Source organism: Emys orbicularis, chromosome 1 (genome assembly GCF_028017835.1).
Source record: "Emys orbicularis isolate rEmyOrb1 chromosome 1, rEmyOrb1.hap1, whole genome shotgun sequence".
NCBI lineage: Eukaryota > Metazoa > Chordata > Testudines > Emydidae > Emys > Emys orbicularis.
Genome location: NC_088683.1, coordinates 265,590,324 through 265,611,085, shown reverse-complemented (window position 1 = coordinate 265,611,085; position 20,762 = coordinate 265,590,324). Strand labels below are relative to the sequence as shown.

General features: G+C 40.6%; 1 protein-coding gene across 1 annotated transcript; it reads right to left on the bottom strand.

Annotated features, from left to right (window-relative positions):
* Positions 1-1,437: 1,437 nt before the first annotated feature.
* POGLUT2 (protein O-glucosyltransferase 2) lies at positions 1,438-16,912 on the bottom strand. Its single transcript, XM_065421313.1, has 10 exons — positions 16,731-16,912; positions 12,969-13,174; positions 11,580-11,785; positions 10,448-10,525; positions 7,402-7,574; positions 4,972-5,209; positions 4,297-4,506; positions 3,746-3,835; positions 3,105-3,209; positions 1,438-1,455 (listed from the first exon to the last, which is right to left on the bottom strand). The coding sequence occupies exons 1-10, from the start codon at positions 16,910-16,912 to the stop codon at positions 1,438-1,440; spliced, it is 1,506 nt and encodes a 501-aa protein (XP_065277385.1).
* Positions 16,913-20,762: the final 3,850 nt, after the last annotated feature.

Below are 20,762 nucleotides of genomic sequence, written 5' to 3'. Positions count from 1 at the left end.
CTCTCTCTCTCTCTCACACACACACACACACGCACCCTCCTCCTGGCACTTTGGAAAATGGAGGGAGTGGTGCACGCCAGTGGGATAGCATAGGTTCATCATCACGTTCAGTTTCCGCAGGGAATGTTTGCAGCTAGTGCCATGCGTCTATTGTGTCTCCTCCCTCCATTCATGCTGCCTAACAATGATGTGTTAACTCTTGAGAGCTCAGCCGAGTGTTAATTCATCATTTAGCAGCAAGGCATTCCCTGGTAAATATCCCACCCTGTTCCACCCTCTGACTCCACCACCTCAACCAAGCTTCACAATCATCATTGCTGTATACAGTATTGTTTAAAACTTATACTTTGTATGTGTGTGTGTGTGTATATATATGTATAATTAATATACACCTCTACCCCGATATAACGCTGTCCTTGGGAGCCAAAAAATCTTAACGCGTTATAGGTGAAACCGCGTTTATATCGAACTTGCTTTGATCTGACAGAGCGCGCAGTCCCGCCCCCCCCGGAGTGCTGCTTTACTGCGTTATATCTGAATTCATGTTATATCGGATCGCGTTATATCGGGGTAGAGGTGTATATATAGATTAGATTAGATATAGTCTTTTGTCTGGTGAAAAAAATTTCCCTGAAACCTAACCCCCTCTATTTACATTAATTCTTATGGGGAAATTGGATTCGCTTAACATCATTTCGCTTAAAGTAGCATTTTTCAGGAACATAACTACAACGTTAAGCAAGGAGTTACTGTACTACTGTAATTCTCTAGATACTGCCAAACGTATTTCAATTATTAGCCACTATGGCAAATTCCAGAGAATTTAAAAGAAAATTATTTTTCTAAAAGTTTTTAAACTGTTCAATAAAATTGAATCCCTCCTCTAGAATTCTGTAGGCTGGTTGCAAAAAATCTGTAGACAGGATATCATTCTCTTTTTAGAGTATAGGCTCTGTGCAGAGAGGAATGAAGGTGTGGCTAAGCAGTCCTGAAAGAGTAACCCTTGGAGCAGTCATGCTCAGGAGGTTTGAACTGAATTTTATTACTTTACAGTCTTTTTGTTGTTGTTTAAAGCCAAACTCCAGGAAAAGTTTGTTTAGACTTAACATACTATGTGGATTGAGTCCATAAAGCAGTTTGTGGAAGGTGCCTGCTCACTATCCCTTTGCAGAATCAGGTCTTAGAAGTAACAACATCGCTTTTTGAAATGAAGGTGACTTTATTAAAAAAAAAATTGTAAAAACATTTCAAAACAGCAAGTACTATTGATACTGATGATAAAAGGGAAAATATCGGTAGGTATTCCTCATTCAGACTATTGCACACTGTTTTGTATTGTCCATTGAAATTGTTAATAAAATAATTTTCCTTTTATTTTCTTTTAAAGGGATTCTGAAGATGGGTAAACATTCCTAAAAATGAGTTTATTTCTTCCTGTTAGAGTTCATCTTTGGCCTGTAATTAAGAAGGAAATATATTAACTACTGCAGTTTTAACAGTCAATATAGTCTTGTATATCTTGCTTTAATTCAATGATCCTTTCCCTTTCTAAAGAGACAGAAAGGAACAATTCCTCTTTGGCCACTGTTTTAGCCCACAGATTCAAACAGTGGATGCAGCTTCTCCATGTCCTTTATTGGCCACTGTATCCAAGTAAGTGCAGGTTGGTTTGTTTCCTCCCTCTACCCTGGCTTATTTGTGGCTGACAGACACTCTTTGAAGTATGCAGGGCGGAGTGGGAGGAGGGTTCTGAATGTCTGCTGTATCCTCAAACCTCCACTCACAACAGGGTCTATGCGATACAGAATTCCTTGTCTGTGCCAGCCACAGCTCAGTAGGTCTGACTTAATGAGTTGGGATATGCTCCCAAACAACTTACTATAAATTAGCTATTAACTTTTAGAGTCATTTAGTTTACTCTTACAAATATTTATTTAATTCTGAAAACATGTGACCACTGAGGCAATCCATTTTCAAGGAAATTATTCTCACTGCCAGGGCTCTTATTTATTCTACAGGAATTATAAAAAACACTCTTTCAGTGGTTGGTTATCAGCAGTTTTACAAACCAGTAAATTTAAAATAATATTACAAAAATCCAGAAAAGATTAAATTAAAAATGGAAACCTTGACACTTCTGGCTTTTTTTGACTTTCACAGACAAAATTATTGCCGTTCTGAAACTGTTCTGTTCTATTACTGTTCTCTACCCAGGGCCAGCTCCAAGTTTTTTGCCACCCCAAGCAAAAAAATGTTCCCGTGTCCCCCCCCCAGCCCCACCCCTTCCCCGCCCCATTCCAACCCCTTCCCCAAATCCCCGGCCCTGCCTCCTCCCCCGGGCGCGCTGCATTTCCCCTCCTACCCCTCCCTCCCAGGCTTGTAAACCTGGGGTGGGGGGGTGGCAGAGGAACTGCCCCCCACTGCCACAGCTCACCTCCGCTCCGCCTGCTCCCCTGAGCGCGCCGCTGCCGCTCCGCTTCTCCCCCCTCCCTCCCTCCCAGGCTTGCTGCGTGAATCAGCTGTTTTGCGGCAAGCCTGGGAGGGAGGGCGGAGAAGCGGAGCGGCAGCGGCGCACTCAGGGGAGCAGGCGGAGCGGAGGTGAGCTGTGGCAGTGGGGGGCAGTTCCTCTGCCCCCCCGGAGTTACTTCCTGCGGCCCTCCCCGTGCCCCCCACTGCTGCAGCTCACCTCTGCTCAGGCCTGGCTCCCGGCTTTTTGTGCCCCAAGTGCAAAAAAAAAAAAAGGAGCTGGAGTGCCGCCTCTTGGAAAGTGCCGCCCCAAGCACATGCTTGGAGTGCTGTTGCCTAGAGCCAGCCCTGTCTCTACCTTATGGTGTTGCCCCAGGGATTTCACAGGAGTTAGCTCTCAGTTAACTGTTTTTCAGCAGCAGTTTTCAGCTGCTTAGTTGGTGCAAATACACAATTTTAAAAATAAAAAATAAAAATATAGACCACCTACAAGTCCATTAGTTATTAGAATTTGAATGAAACTCATCTTGAGCCCTGATGATGTTGGGTGCTGGACACATTCAGCTCCCACTCAATTAAATAGGAATTGAGGACATTCAGCATCTTACAGGGTCAGATCTTTGTTGTACAGACCATACCTTCTTTCTGTGGCAAATACATGGAAACAGGTCATCGTCAGGCTGCTCTACCTTCTCCATGCCATCTCTGATTTTTGGCTCACTCACTTGTAAATTGGCGTATTCCTAATTCAAAAAAGAGGAAGGTATTCTTACTCTATTAACGGCCTGTAATATCTCACAGCTCAGATCAATAATTTTGTAAGAGCTGTGTGACCAAAGAATCTTCCTTTGCTCTCAGAAAAGCCCACCGTATCACAGAGAAGGTAAGCTGATCCTTAACTGCTGTGAGAGATCCCATGTGGTGCCTCACTGAAGTGTCAAAACCTCAGTGCTAATGCACAGACATTTTCAGCTGAGGACAGGGGAATGAGACTATGCTCTTAGATCATTGCTGAGTGCTAGTGTGAGGAACATGGGAACATTTTCTTGTAAATTAGATTGAGATTTATGGGAGCTGGAATGCCTCTCTCAAACTGCCACTCTAACATTAAAGGGATCTTTTAGGGCATAAGCATCACAGAATGTCCACAATCTACTTAATGTTTCCCATTGTTACTCTTTGCTTTCTGACTTCATCTCTGCACTGGCTGATTTCCAGTATCTGTATATTCCTAAATGCTTTCTACATAACTTTTTTTCTAGTAGTCTGACATACTGACCTGGAAAAGTTTGAAATAATAACAGAATACATGATCTCCCATGAGGTTATTCCTTGCAAATTCTTGCCCTGATTTTGCAATATTCCTTGCCTGTCAAAGAAAAGGAAAATCCTGATATAGGAACATTTCTGGAGATGGTAGCAGTGATTCTGAAATGTAACACAATATGTGCAGTTTTAGTAATTAGCCGTCCAATTTTGTAGACAAGTGTTTAGGTACCACCATGGTGACTGCTCCATAAAATAATAAATAAACCTTTATTACTGATAACATGCGAGGGAGACTGAAAATTGACATATTCTTAATGTTGAAAGAAAGGTGTTCTTACTATGTAAATACATCTTTAATTTATCAAAAACTCAAATAATTTTCAAATTAATGACTGTAGAAGAATACGCAAGCTAAATATGTTTTGCTTCCCCATTGGTATAATATGAGACACTCATTCTTAAGACCTGCTAATGTTTTGTTTGTTTTTAAACAAATTAACTTGTATTCACCTACTTTTAGTTTGTCAGGAAATGTTTCTCAGTGTTTTAATATAGATTTACCTCTTCATCATGATCTTTTGCCCACTGTAGCTTCTCCAGTAGGTCACTCAGGTCATTTTTAAATGGAATGTAGTGTTTCCAGGGCTGCAGCTCATTATAAAAATGTTCATAGTAGAAGGAGTCTTGCTTCAGTACTACACTGTTTCCTGCTAACAGGTAAGGCAATCTGTATGCAGCTACTGTGCCATCAATATTAATTTGATATTTATACTGCAAAAACATACAAGAATTGATTAATAAACATTTTAAAAATAGGTAGCTGGGATTGGTTTTGTGGAGTTTTTTTATTCTGAGAATATTAAATGCAGGGGGCTTGCTCATTTTAAGACATGCAGATTATGCCAGATAGGCATTGCATTTTAGGTAATCTTTATTGCTAATAAGCAGATGAGATTAGTTCCACTGGCTAAATATATTGTATTGGGAGGAGCTATGATCACCAGTGAGGACAGAGGAACAATAAAATGGAATCTAGAGATTAGATTGGACAGAAAGTTCCTATAAAACCTCAAAATCTAAGTCAAAGCTGATAATCATAAACAGGTTGTGCCTGAAAAGTTAAGTATTTTAATATATATGTATAATATGTACAAAGACGGTAGGCGGGAGGAGGAAAATTCTCAAACACTGGTGAGTTAAGACTGCAAGAAGGTCTAATAGCAGTTTATGTCCTACCTTGAAAAAATCAAAAAATGAAATATGCTTCACAATGGGACCATAAAGGCTTTCATCGTGTTTAAAAAAGAAAAAGTTTGTGAAAGCAGCATCTATGATATCTGGATATTTTCTACTGAGTTTTACAAGTTCAAGCCTCTCTTTGCGGCTGTCACGTCCCCTCCAAATTGCTGTAGTATTCTTGTCTTCCCAGGGTGGCCCAGTGTTGGCCTGGACAGACATCATGTCCAGGCTGACTCTAGATGTCAGGAGAGAACAAGTGATTTCAGAAAAGAAGACTCTTGAAGTTTTCATTCACCAGTCTTTTAAAATATTATTGTAATACAATTCTGGACCCAATTCTCCCTCAACAGTTATACACCACGTTTCCACTGATTTCAATGGTGTTATTCAAAAAAGTTTACAATCTAAGAAGACAGATGACATACAAAGGCAGGGTTATAATCAAATAGATGTTTGTAAACTTTTTATGACTGTAATAGATAAAATAAGTGCCAACAAACCCCATCTGACTCTCAAGCTACCATTCATTAGTTGATATCTTACAGGCATTACGCCACAGGTGGATCTTGAGGAAAGATTTGAAGGAGGAAGACATCAGTGGCTTTGTGGGTCAGTGCAGAGAAGCATTCTATGTGCCAGGGACAGCATGGAAGAAGGTATGGAGATGGCTGTGGGAGAGGCTGACAAAGGGTGTATGAGGGTGCTTTTTTTGCCAGAGTGAAGGAGACAGCAAGAAGGTGCTGCAGTAGGAGATCAGAATGCACAAATAAAGAGGGACAGACATGTGAAGGGTCTTGATAAAGACAAGAAGGGTGAACTGAATGCAGTGAAATAGTGTGAGCTGGGGGAAGGATTCAAATGGATTCAGAGTCATGGACAAGAAACATCATCTTAAAAACCGGTTTTGTATGGTTCTGAAGAGGCAACATAGGTGTTAGGGAGGCCTGAGAGAAGAGGATCTTACAGTAATCAAGATGCGAGATGAAGGCCTACATGAGAGTTTTGGCTATATGTATTTTAAAAGAAGAATCATAGACTCATAGAAGATTAGGGTTGGAAGAGACCTCAGGAGGTCATCTAGTCCAAACCCCTGCTCAAAGCAGGACCAAAACCAACTAAATCATCCCAGCCAGGGCTTTGTCAAGCTGGGCCTTAAAAACCTCTAAGGATGGAGATTCCACCACCTCCCTAGGTAACCCATTCCAGTGCTTCACCACCCTCCTAGTGAAATAGTGTTTCCTAATATCCAACCTAGACCTCCCCCACTACAATTTGAGACCATTGCTCCTTGTTCTGTCATATGCCACCACTGAGAACAGCCTAGCTACATCCTCTTTGGAACTCCCCCTTCAGGTAGTTGAAGGCTGCTATCAAATCCCCCCTCACTCTTCTCTTCTGCAAACTAAACAAGCCCAGTTCCCTCAGCCTCTCCTCGTAAGTCATGTGCCCCAGCCCCCTGATCATTTTCGTTGCCCTCTGCTGGACTCTCTCCAATTCGTCCACATCCTTTCTGTAGTGGGGGGCCCAAAACTGGACGCAATACTCCAGATGTGGCTGCTCCAGTGCCAAATAGAGGGGAATAATCACTTCCCTTGATCTGCTGGCAATGCTCCTACTAATGCAGCCCAATATGTCTTTAGCCTTCTTGGCAACAAGGGCACACTACTGACTCATATCCAGCTTCTCATCCACTGTAATCCCCATGTCCTTTTCTGCAGAACTGCTGCTTAGCCAGTCGTTCCCCAGCCTATAGCAGTGCATGGGATTCTTCCGTCCTAAGTGCAGGACTCTGCACTTGTCCTTGTTGAACCTCATCAGATTTCTTTTGGCCCAATCCTCCAATTTGTCTAGGTCACTCTGGACCCTATCCCTACCCTCCAGCATATCTACCTCTCCCCCCAGTTTAGTGTCATCTGCAAACTTGCTGAGAGTGCAATTCATCCCATCATCCAGATCATTAATAAAGATGTTGAACAAAACCGGCCCCAGGACCGACCCCTGGGGCACTCGGGTATCTTAGAAATGTTATGGAGAGAGAAGCAGCAAGATTTGTAGAAAGCCTGAATATGCAGGGAAGAGTTGAAGACAACCCTTCTCAGGATACCATCATGAGTAGTGAGGAGACAGATAGAGGTGTCATCAGTAACAAAATACATTTTTTAGTGTTTTTGATTGGACTACATTTGGTCTCTGGTTTCTGAAATAGGACATTGAAGGAATACAACAATTATGTAAAGGATAAAATAGCTAAACTTAGACATTCAGTATACCTTATCTGGTCTAAAATGGTGTCTCAGTGTCCACACAGAAATTAATTTGAATAAATACATAGTACAACAATTATTGAGGTATTGGTAATGTAAGAGTCTATTGGAAGCTCATTCACTCATATTTAGTGCTTTGTGAAAAATTTACATAGTTTCTTACCGGCCCATAGTTTCTAAAACTGAGTCAGTCAAATCATAGGTTGGCATCACAATGTCTTTTGATTCAGTGGATCCACACCATGAGAAGATGGGATGAAGGTTCTGAGTAGATTTCTTTTTCTCTAAAGGCCAATCCCCTAAATTAACAAAAAACTCTACGTCTGGCATTTTCACCTAAAAGAAGACAAATGATAGTGTTGATGTGTTAGTGTGTATTGTATGTGTTAATACATAGGAATACCCTTTTTTTCCCTTGATCAATATGGTATTTGAAATTATGTACAATAAGAGAAGTCTAAGGGAAAAGTTAGGTTCAGGGCTATAATATATTCAAAAACTATAACAATTGCTCATCACGCTTCAGGAATGCTGTTCACAGAAATCCATGTTTTAACTATCTTTATTATCAGGTCAGAAAACAAAGCAGCATTATAACAAATTAGTTTTCAAAAGGAATCACACAAAAGCTACTCTTCTAGATATAACAAAGCATCCTCTCTCCTTGTTCATGATGCTCAGGTCTTTGTATATACACCTCTACCCCGATATAACGCGATCCGATATAACACGAATTTGGATATAACGCGGTAAAGCAGTGCTCCGGGGGGCGGGGCTGCGCACTCCAGCGGATCAAAGCAAGTTCGATATAACGCGGTTTCACCTATAACGCAGTAAGATTTTTTGGCTCTGAGGACAGCGTTATATCGGGGTAGAGGTGTATTCCAAAACCAAAAACCTCCATTTCAAAAGCTATTAAGGTTGCAAACGGACAGCAGTGTAGTTGTACCATGCTATTTACAAAATCTTACATAGATGGAAATTAATAATTAAGGACACAATTAATTTTACACTGTCTACATAATAAAACCACATTAGCCTTATTAAATAAAAGATATACCTATTCCATCACTGTACTATAATGTTAATTCTGACTAAAACTACTGTTCCTTCATCAATGATCACAAAATATAAACAAAAATATCTTCTAAAAATGGATAACAATTATCTACATACACATTAATTACCAATATTGACCAAGTCCCCACGTATATATAATATGCAATTATAAGCACATTACTGCCTCTACATAACGTGTGTATATGTAAAACTTTTCTTAAATGCTTTGTTGTTCAGACTAGCAAGGTAATTAATTTCACTGTGGCTCATCCACATTGCAACATGTCTTGATTCCTCTGCTGTTCAAGCATTAGAAACATTAGGTTTTTGACTCAGCTTACATTCAGAGACAGAGATAGAAACTAATCCTCTGCCAGATATCAAGTAGGGTTTATACACCCTCTCATATGGTTGAGGAAGGACAGCAAAGTTTATTTTCTCTAACTTGATAACACAGGGAAACCTTTAGCAAGCATTCCCTGTTAAGAACAGGCAGGGAGTTCTAGAGGTAGAGAAACAAAGGACCAGTTCTTATTTTCAGTTTACATACAGACACATAGGGTTCTATCTGGCTCTCACTAAAAAAAGGGAGTCTTCACTTCAGAGAGAGCTGGAAAGGCTGTAATCTTTAGGAATAATCTTTATGAACACAATGCCATCTACTGGTTCTATTCGATAACTGTAATGGACAAGCTATAAACTACATATTATCAGTGTTTACATTTTCAGACCACAGAGTCATTTGGGGGCTAATTTTCTCCTTCAACACAATAGAGTTTTTTGTTCTTCAATCATATTAGCCAATGGAAAAGTTGTATAGAACTGAACAGGGATGAAACAAATAGGATTCTCTAGAAATTTAATTTTGAGTATAGTTGGGGCTATAACCTAGGTGCTTATTTAAATTATGGCAGCTTCCCCAGGCTGCCCTCTGAGCAGCAGTGATACTCAGATCTCCACAGTACTATGTGCTGTGACCCCACTCCTGCTGCCCCATCCATGCCCCTATGCAAGGGCTTACCAGGCAGTCCTCAAAAGATAGCGTGTGGTAGTGCTTTGTGGTTTCTCCACTGGGGGACATCTTCCCCAGCCTCTCTTTGTCTCTGGCCTCTTTCCACAGTGTATAGAATTTAATAGAGAATTATATAAATTCCCTAAGGTTTGTTTAAATCATCCTACAAAATGTATTAGCAGTGATATAATTCTCTGTTAAATCCTATAGGATGGTTTACAAAGCCTATGGACAATTGTTTTCTATTAAATCCTATATAGGCCTTTGTCATAAGGTCTAGCTGCCTAATTAATATTTGAGAGACAAGGTCGGTGAGGTAATATCTTTTACTGGACCAGCTTCTGCTCGTGAGAGAGAGACAAGCTTTCGAGCTTACACAGAGCTCCTCTTCAGGTCTGGGAAATGTACACCGAGTGTCACAGTTAAATAGAAGGTGGAAGCAATCGTTTAGCATAAGTAGTGAGCATGTAAGAGACCATTCAAGGTGGAGTGGCATCTTAACATCTCTGCTGTCATAGGACAAAAAAAGGGGGATTACTGGGTTACAGACTGTTGTAATAAGCCATAAATCCAATGTATTTATTAACTCCATGATTTTCAATGTCTAGCAAACTTAATTTAAGCTCCCAGGCTCGTCTTTTGAAGGTGTTGTGCAGGTTTTATTTGAGGACGAGGACTGAGGGGTCAGATATGGAGTGATCTTTTTGTGAAAAGTGTTGACCCACAGGTTGATCCGAGGAGAGAGTCCAGAATACATACCTTAACACACTCTGTGTAAGCTCGAAAGCTTGTCTCTTTCACCAACAGAAGTTGGTCCAATAAAATATATTACCTCACCTATCTCGTCTCTCTAATGTTCTGGGACCAGCATAGCTAAAACAACATTGCCGATAATTAACATTTGTAAGTTACATTCTGCAGACTAATCAAAGAGCATACCAGAACATCCAACTTCATTAGGAACAATCCTGCTAGCTTATTACTTATTAATGCGAAAGTAATAAAAATAAGAGAACAAGAACACTGGTGTTTTCTTTATTGTTGCGGAGGCATCAACAAAACTGTAATAAAGATTTCAGGGAATGTTTTGATAGTTAAACACTATCATATACAATATATAAATCTAATATATACTCACTTTTCTAGTCAAAGAAAGTAGTATAGCGTCCATGAAAATCCTGAAGCCTACATGCTCACCATGGGTCCTTATATAAACCTAAAAATAATCCAAAAGTTATTGCATTAGTGTTTTTGCTTGGGGGAAAAATACATTATTGGAGCTTACCTGTTTCACAGTAAACAATCAGACTGATTGTATGGCTTCACCTTCATATAACTTCAAATAATTTTAGGAGGCCTTGGAATGTCCTACCTCTCTGATGAAGCAAAAAAAGGGGCACACATTTTTTGTCTTTTGCAGTCACCTTTAAAAATGATCCCCTGTAAACAGAATCTCATCACTTTCAAGCCTGACTCTACTGCACTCCTTTCCCAGATTATGTTCATGGCATACAGACAAGGTAGACAAAAATATAAAATATTCTCTCTGGAAGGTTGCGATGTAACACTACTTTATTTCTAGGAATCCAAAACTTTAACACACAAAAGAACCAAAAACAGAGAGAAAGAAGGCAGGCTGCACAACTAGAGAGGCACAACCCACCCTACCTTGTGCTAGGTTGGTTCTTTGACTGATTGCACAAGATTGCATGCTTCCCTATAAAGCCCCCTAATGTGCAAGCAGGGCTAGGAAACACCTTACATTTAAACTGCTAGCTTGTAATTTTAGCACAGTTTCCAATACACCACTAGAAGCTCTTCTGAAATTAGTAGAGTTTTGTTAGCAAGAGTTGAGGATTCTTAGACCACCACACCATACAAAATTGATTAGTATTCAAAACTCTTGTAAAGCCTAGTGGACAGGAAACTGAATCGGGAGTCAGGACATTTGGGTCTACTCCTAACTCTACTATTGATCTGCTGTGTGACTGTGGGCAAAGTAATTTGCCTTTCTGTGTTTCAACTGCCCCATCTATAACATGGATGTAAAACACCTTACAAAGGAAGGAAGTATTGAGTTCTACAGATGAAAAACACTATATAAGAGTTAAATATTATATTTGAGGGATAATGAAGCAAACAATGGAGGTGTGAGAGCTTCTCAAAGAATAGGTCAAAAGAATCCTTTATAATGGAAAGTGCTAACCAGCCTAAATATATGACTAGCTAGAAGCCTCCTTTTAATACTTCAGCTAAATCACATACTGTACCTTGTTATCTTTTATGGTATAGTGACACAAGCTCTGTCTTTGTCCAAACCGTTGTGGAATTTCCTTTGCAATCTTATCTGGATCAACAGTGGGAAAATGTGCTAGGTCTCTCTGAATCTGTGGAATGGCTTGAGGGCAGCTCATATCTTCCAGCCATGCAGTGCTGTCTTCGCGAGGGCAGTCACAATTCTCATGGTAAACAGGGCCTGTTGTATACACACAAATTTTTATTTTAATGTGCAACACAGACAAGATATTGAATTCAGAAGTTAGTTACCCTGGACTTCGAGACAAATTCAGAGGTGAATCAGTATAATATAATGTAAGTTACACTTTGTTCCAGCCCCCTTAGCGTGTAAATTAGACTCTTAGGCCCTTGTCTACAAAGGGGAAATGGAACAGCATAACTGTTCTGGTATAATTTAGCTATTCTAGAATAACTGCCCCGTATGGATACTCTGTTCAGAATAAAAGAACCTATCTCCTGCCTGAGGCCCAGAGTTATCCTGAAACTAGGGGAAGATAGGCGTTTGCCTGCCTGTCTTGCCTGATATGGGCAGAAGAGGTGGCAGGGGACCTGAACTAGTGGTATCTCATATCCCAGTTGAATACCCTGCCTATTGGGCTAATGGTTAAAAGGAGGGCTTGGTTCTCCTAATTGTCATTTTGTGTGGAGTTAGGCAGCCTCTGAGCATGCCTACCAGATTGGCCACTGCAGGCAAGATACACATGCTTGTTTTTCCCAATCTGTGGATCACTCTGGCCCCTAGGTGGGAGATAGATGTCTGGATGCCTTGAGTGAGGCAGCAGTGTACATGTTCAGAGGCAGAAACATAGGCACCTAGGGAATTTTTACACAAAAGCTTAGGTGCTGAAGGTATGTCTATTCAGAGATAAAAAACCCATGGCTGGCCAGGGCAGCTGACTTGGGCTCATGGGGCTCAGGCTCTGGAACTGAAAAATCGCTGTGCACACATTCGAGCTTGGGCTAGAGCCTCAGGTCTGGGACCCTCCACCCTTTCAGGGTCCCAGAGCTTGGGTTCTAGCCCAAGCCCGAATGTCTGTCTATACAGCAAATTTTCAGCCCTAGAAACTGAGGCCCATGAGCCCAAGTCAGCTGATCTGGGCTAGCCATGGCCATGCTGCAGGCTTTTATCCCTGTGTAGACATAGCCTGAGTGAGTTTAGGTGTCTTCAGGGTTCAGGGGAAGCTGAGTGGGGATTGTGGATTGCAGTAGAACTGGGAGTTGGGTGCCTAAGTACCTTTGTGAACCCGAGCCTCAGCAACTTGCAGGATCAGATCCTAGTACTGTAAAGCATTTTGGGCTACAGTTTGTATGAAAAAAAAAACACTATGTAAAATAAAGTTGTATCATGTAATTCTTTGTACCTTTTAAAATATATGGAGACTTGGCAACATGTTTGTCTTCGACTTTGATTTCTATCTTCAGGTTTTTGTAGCTTGCATACATTCTGTACCTCACAATGAAGGAGCCATCTTTTCTGTCTAATATCTGCACTCCTATCCGCGTGAACTGCTCATCAGGAGCAGTGATCTTCACCTGGAATGTATTTGCTCCTGGCGAGAAAGTAAACCTACACAGGGAACAAGTACAATCGTGATTAAGAAGTGACTACGTAACAGTTTTCTTAGGATCTGATCCAATGCCAGTTAAAGTCAATGGAAAGATTGCCATTGACTTTAGTTTAGTGAGAGCTAGATTGTGCAATATTTCCAAGTGCTCAGTGCCCAGATTTTCCAAAGACTTCAGATTTTCCAAAGACTTCAGCTCCAATTTAGACACCTAAATAAGGCCTGGATTTTCAAAAGTGCTCAGTAGGCAGCAGCTTCCACTGTGGCACCAATGGGCAGATTTCAATAGACCTTAGCACCCAATGTACTGAGCTCTTATGAAAAATCTATCTTCTTATTTTGGTGCCTAAATGAGAGCCAAGCAGTTTTGAAAATCTGTCCCTGAGTGTGAGGTCTGAGCCCTTCTGAAAATTCGGACCATAGTGACTCAACAGACCATTGAGACGTCCTGCCCCTACAAGTGACCTAGTTCAAAGCCAAAGTACCTCCTTGCCCAGTGACGTTTCTGCAGATGATGAGCTTGTGAGGTAAATGAGCTCTTCTGATTCAGGACTTCTCTCCCTTCTGGTATTAATAAATGAACAGCAATCCTCCCATTCTAGGGTCTTAAAGTGCTTCCCCCTACCTGGGAAATAGGAGTGTACTACTTTTGTGGGGAGGAGGGTGAAGTGACTCTCTCAACATCACATGGAGAGCCAGTGGAAGCATGGGACCCACCATTCCTAGCAATCAGTCCTATGTATTAACCACAAGACTATCTTTGCAGAGGGTCCTTTTCCTTTCTCTTTCCTTCACCCCTCTCTCTCTTTACCACCAGACCCTTTCCCTCCCACATCCCCTTTTCCATTGGTCCTCTTCCTGTTATGGTAAAGTCTCCCTCTCACTCTTTCCTTTTTCTTTAATTTCTTTCTAACCCCACTGATCCTGTTTACCTCACAAAAAAGCAGCAGTACTGGCCACCTATTCCTCTTCACTTCTTGCCCCAATTCATAGAGGTGGTTGTGGAGCAGCAAGAAAAACGGGAGGTGGAAATCTTGGCTGCCTGCTCAGAAGCGCCAGTAAATGAGAGTAGGAGCTGAAGACAAAAACTTTTCTTATTACCTGCAGCACTACTTATGAGTGACATTTCAACTGGCATGAGTGACCAAGTGACTGTGCCCTCCAGATGAGTGACACTGAGTAGGTATGGAAACTGTAAGAACAAGTTTCACTTTGCAAATTTTACACTTTGGTAACTTTACAGCTACTGAACCAAATTTCTTCAAATTTGGCTTGCTTTGTAGGTCTTATGGAAAGATATATAGTCTTTAATAACAGATGTGGGAAAAAGAATTGAGTACAATATCTAAACATTTGAAGATAATCTCTTGTTTATACAGGAAGTCAGAATATCTCAAATATAAATCTCAGGATAGAAATAGAAGAACTTTAGGAGTGTCCCATAAATAAAAAAAATGTTTACGGGATTTTGCTCAAACTTTAAAAAGAACTTCACAATGTATAGACACCAAATCTAGAAAAATTCAGCCTAAAAAGTGAATGGCTTGGAAAGTTATGAATGCAGGAAACAGTTTTACAACTGTAACAACGGTATGTGCTACCAGGTATTAAACGAGATTGTCTATCTCTACTTCTTTGATCAAATCTATGCTGTGTATGAAGGATGTGGGCTACCAGAGCTAAAAGGGACAGCTTTCTAGCATCATCCCTTCCCAGTACCTCACTAAGATACTAGGAACTCTACAGAGTGTGGGGGTTTGGCTAGGAGGTATCTGCTGTCTGTGACAAGGTGGCATTGTTCACCCTGGCAACCTTGAGGGAATCCCCACATAAAATAATGCTAATCTCATTGTTGTTACTTTACATGGATTCCCCACTCTGTTGAATGAAACTGTACATTCTCCTTGGGAAGGGGTATGTGGATAGCAACCTGTAGGGACGCAATGGCAGCTTGGGTCCTTTAGAAGCTGTGCTCCTGTTAAAGAAGGGGAAGGGTCTGGGAAGCAGTGCCAAAGCATACAGACTCTCTGTTCAAATGGATCTGGCCTCCTCAGATTTTAGGGAATTTGCAAGTTTAAGGGGCTGAGGAGATTTTCAAAGCAATAAATGACATTTAGATGCCAAACTCCCACTGACATTTAACTCCCACTGCCATTGGTGCCTCTGAAAATTTCCTCCAGTCCCTCTGCCAGTTCCATGAGGGGATAGAGGGAACAAGCCCTACCTCTTCATGGAATATTTTGGTGAAAATGCCACAAGTGGCAAGTCATGGGTTTCCTGTTCTCTGCTGGGTTTTTCCTGTCTAGAGATGATCTGGCTCACTAATTTCAATCTTTGAATTAAGCTTTAGGTTGTCTCAAAACGTTACTAGGTTTCTTTAATGTTCTATACAGTATTTAATAAGAAATTATTTTAAATGGATTCACAGATCTGATACTTACATGTTTGTGGGGATTACTGGTTTGTGTGACAATGGAAAGAAGCAGGAAAGTCTAGAGGTCACACCATAACTTAATCTGACCAGTTTCTTATATATATAGGCTTGACAAGGGAGAATTAGCTGTCACTTGTTTGCTGGGCCAAGACGCTTCTATTTTGTCTGTAACCCAATTTTCATTTTCTTTCCCCATCTCACATCCTGTATGATGCCTTAGGTGAAATGGCAATTTTTATATTAGGGCAATGGAGCAGGAGATTTTGAAAATATTGTCATAGGTTTTTTAAACGTATATTATTATTTTTTCTTACTGTGGATAATATCCCAACGGAAGCTTAAAAATAAAATCTCGGGGCCAAATTAACTGCTGGTGGATGGGGGAGGGAGGTGCAACTCAAATGATGTCTATGGAATCACAGCTTTATGTGCCAACAGGGATTCTTGAATCTTTACTGAATATTTTTCCTTCATGTATTGTGCAAGTACACTGATTTCCAGGAGTAAGGTCTGCTGGAATTCATTTAATTAAAATAACATTAGAGCATTTTGACACATGACAATTAAACAAAGTTTACAAAGAGATATAAGGCATAAAAATATAAGTCAGATTTGGGGCCTTCAACATTAATATCCTTTTCTGCAAGAAAGGCAAATTAAGCAGCTTTCTTAATTAAATAACAAGAGAGCCAATATATACAGGCATACCCATGTGGCTCTGAAGAGAGGGTAGGGCCAATTCTACTGGTGATGTACAAAACACAATGGAATGTAATCTAGATGTGAGGGGTCTGGCTCTGCAGTGTAACTGGAGGAAAAGTAGTAAAAGTTATTTTGTCAAGGAAATCCTGTAGGTATGACTTGGACCCAGATCCTCAGAACACTTAAGCATGTGTGTAATTTGAGTAAAGTTGCACAATGCTTAAATATTTCTGGGGAAAGGGCCTTGGGAATGCCAGCGAGGGAACATAGTCATTTCTAATTTTAAATTCAGATACTGTGGGGATGGGAGCCTCATGAGTATTTAGACCTGTGAAGTAAGAAAGTGCCATTTTAAAACTCGAACATCTTTTTGGCCATAAACACAATTTAAAGTTGCTGTGATAAAGTGCTGTCATGCTTACCTCTGCCCTTCAGTGTCCAAAGCCTGAACATAAAAATATCGAGCAGGGAGGACAACATCTGCACTCAGACCAGGTCCCCATATTAAACTGTTCTCCGGACTCAGCTGGTTTCCTCCACCCGATACAGTGAACACGGGAATTGTTCCAAGCGTTAAATAACAAAGCAGCCAAATGCTAAACATTTACAAGATTTCCTCTTCAGGAAAAAACACAAACAAGAAGACAGGCCAAGCTGCAGAGAAGGGGTAGAAAACGTGTGCTAAAGTGTAACTTGTGTCTCAGTTACGGCTGCAATCACATCTGCTCAGTTACACATCTGCCTTGACTTAGCGTTAACTTGTTTGTTTCAAAGAAGTCTTGAATCTTTCCACTTTCCCCCTAAGCAAACTACAACGGAGAAGCTAGTTAACTACATTAGTTACCACAGAGTAGACACAATCAGGAGCTGCTGCCGTGTCCCTGTTTCTTTGTCTCTGTGTGTATCGATTCTTCTGCCTTTAACCCTGGAGCTGGAACAGCATCTTCGGGTTAACCCTATCGTCAGTCTGAGCGGGCAAGAGAGGAAAGGGGATTGTTTCATTGGTCCAACAAAACTTCTTCCGAATGAATAATGATATTGTCTCACTTCCCAGGCTGAGCAGTAATGCTGGGAAATGTAGTCCAGCAACAAGAATCACAGCAGTCTTGTACCTCACCACTCACACTCATTACCAGTATGGTTTGGGCGGGGGAGAGAACCTTCATGCTATTTCAAACAAGAGTGCAGACATTTGCAGCGTACTGCAAGTACAAGTCTAAATGGGACACTGTCAGCTTAAAACTTACGCTTCTGTCCGAAAATGTTGTACCTATTATTGCCTGCGAGTAACACACAAGGTTACAAGTGAAAGATTTTTGAAATTAACGTTTTCAGTTTGTTTACTTTATGTATTTAACTGTGAACTGTGAACTCCCTCCTGAAGCTGGATGCCCAAGCCTTTTCTTGCAAAAAAAGAGGTAGTGTTGCTGATATATAAAACTATTAGCCCTGTTGTTAGCACCCCAAACCAGGATGGGGGAGACATAAAGCTCAAATCCTTTTTCTGCCTGATGGGAAATAAGGATTTAAACTTGTCTTTTAATAGAGCACCCTAACTACTGGGCTATGGGCACTCTAGGATGGGGTTTTCTCAGTTGCTCCTGTTGAAACTGTTTGACCCAGAGTGTGTATAAATAATTAGCATTAATTGGGCCAGAGAAAGCATGCAAATGATTGACCAGCCCTGTGTTTAGGGCACTTTTCAAGTCCCTGCTCTAATGTATATTTCATTAGTTACACACAGCAGAATAGCTTAAATAGGACTGAGAAAAACTTGGCCTAGAACACCTCATAGCTCAGCAGATACAGCACTTGCACAAGATGTTGATTGAACAACCTCCTGCAGACAAGGCATTTGAATCTGGGTCTCCTATATCCTGGATAAGTGTTCTAACTTCTAGGCTAAATAGGGTGACCAGATGTCCCAATTTTATAGGGACAGTCCTGATTTTTGGGTCTTTTTCTTATATAGCCTCCTATTACCCCCAATTTTTCACACTTGCTGTCTGGTCACCCTAAGGCTAAAGGTTATAAGGTGGGGGTGATACCATATATTTTGTGAAGTGCCTGATCTGTTGGTCAGCCTCTAAGAACACCTACTGGATCAGGCCTCACAGGCTAGATTTTGAGGATCCTGCCTAGATTTAGACATCCTGGTGTCAGGATTAAATGGCTGTTTGCATAATCACTGCCATATTTTTAGGGGACCTTTATCAGAAACTTAGATGCCTAAGTATTTTAGGTACCTACGTGATTAGGAGATAGTCAAGCAGGGTTATTGGAGGTTTAAATATTGGATTTAGGCATCTAAAGTGATAATTAGGTGCCTAAATCTGTTTGAGGCTCCAACTCTTAGGTTCTGTATTTGTGTGGGTCTTTCAAACAGCAACATCTTGAATACTGCGTACAGATGTGGTTGCCTCATCTCAAAAAAGATATACTGGCACTAGAAAAGGTTCAGAGAAGGGCAACTAAAATGATTAGGGGTTTGGAATGGGTCCCATATGAGGAGAGATTAAAGAGGCTAGGACTTTTCAGCTTGGAAAAGAGGAGACTAAGGGGGGATATGATAGAGGTATAAAAAATCATGAGTGATGTGGAGAAAGTAGATAAGGAAAAGTTATTTACTTATTCCCATAATATAAGAACTAGGGGTCACCAAATGAAATTAATAGGCAGCAGGTTTAAAACAAATAAAAGGAAGTTCTTCACACAGCACACAGTCAACTTGTGGAACTCCTTACCTGAGGAGGTTGTGAAGGCTAGGACTATAACAGCATTTAAAAGAGAACTGGATAAATTCATGGAGGTTAAGTCCATTAATGGCTATTAGCCAGAATGGGTAAGGAATGGTGTCCCTAGCTTCTGTTTGTCAGAGGGTGGAGATGGATGGCAGGAGAGAGATCACTTGATCATTACCTGTTAGGTTCACTCCCTCTGGGGCACTTGGCATTAGCCACTGTCAGTAGACAGGATACTGGGCTAGATGGACCTTTGGTCTGACCCAGTATGGCCGTTCTTATGTTATGTTCTTATGTAACAGGGTAGGAAATAAACAGTTTTAAAATAGGAAAATATTATTGTAAAAAAAAAAAAATGGCAGAAGCTGGCATAGTACCTGTCCTGTAACTACTTTTAACTATTTTTTCCAAGTTGATTGTAATTTAATTATTGTATGTAAGTATAGTGTTTTATTGTATTGTTAAGAGTTTGTGGTCTGTTTTTGGAAATGATATTATTTCATATGTACAGGTACATATATTTATGAAAGTGGGGAGAAATTTGGAAAGGGATAGCCTGGGGAATGTGAGCCACCTTGAACTGAGAGGTATTAGACTCTCACTCTGGTAGGGTAGAGAAACCAAAACATCTCTGTGGATTTGGTTCAGGTGTCTTGCTTTGTCTACTTAGAAATGCTGAGCTCTGTGTGTTATCTAGCGTTGATGCTAGGTCTGTGGTGCTAGTCTGGGTGGCTATAAGATATAGGTGGAGTTAGTTTGAAGCAGACAGGATTCTAGTGTCTGCTATACCAGTAGACCTATCTGAATTCATGGGTGAGATTACAGGTGGTTGAGGATTGTATTGTACACTCTCTGGGTCTTCAATAAACTGAGTTATGTAAGAGTGAGGGGGCTTATCATGTTCCTCACTTTATGGTTTTGATCATTATGGAAAGGTAACAAGGGTATTTAGGTTTTAAATTTGTGAAATGGGGTGGGAGAGAAGGTTTTAGATGGGCTTGGGTCACACATGTTATTTATTTTAGAAAGGGGCCCTAGATGTATTACTGAAACCAGCCCTGGTTACTGGACCCTGGACAGAAGGGCAGCAACTCTATTAATCTGTATACATTGCTGAAGGTAGTAGGAAAAACAGAGTTATTCTGACAACACCAAGCACTGACACTTTATTCTTTGTATGTTTTTCCTGTTCCCAATAACAGTATCTACAATAACCCCATCAAGAAATGTTCCTTTATTGGAAATACATATACATAGACTTTTGTTCTTTTAACTATATTTTATCATTACTTTTGTGTTGAAACACAAAATACAAAGTAAATTAACTCTCCAAGAAGGGGCCATTATTTCATAGATTTTTTTATGTTATTGTGAATAGGTTTGTGTAAAAACACAGAGAATAAGTTACATTGAGAAGATTTTCAAGAACAATATTATTTTAAAAAAGAAATATCATGGTGACAGTTAAATTGTGTCCTATGTTCTTAAAAACTCATACATCAGGGTTTCAGCCAACCACTTGCAAGAGTCAAGAAGGATTTTGGGCGGGGAGAGCTGTTATCTCCTTCCTCTGAAGCATCAGGAATGGCCACAGCTAGAGATAGGGCCAGGGCTCTGAATTCTCTCCTACAGGTGCTAGGCTGGGTGGTTCTTGCTCATATGGTCAGGGGCTAAGTGATCGCCCTAGTCCTGGGGCAATTATGCAGAATTTTG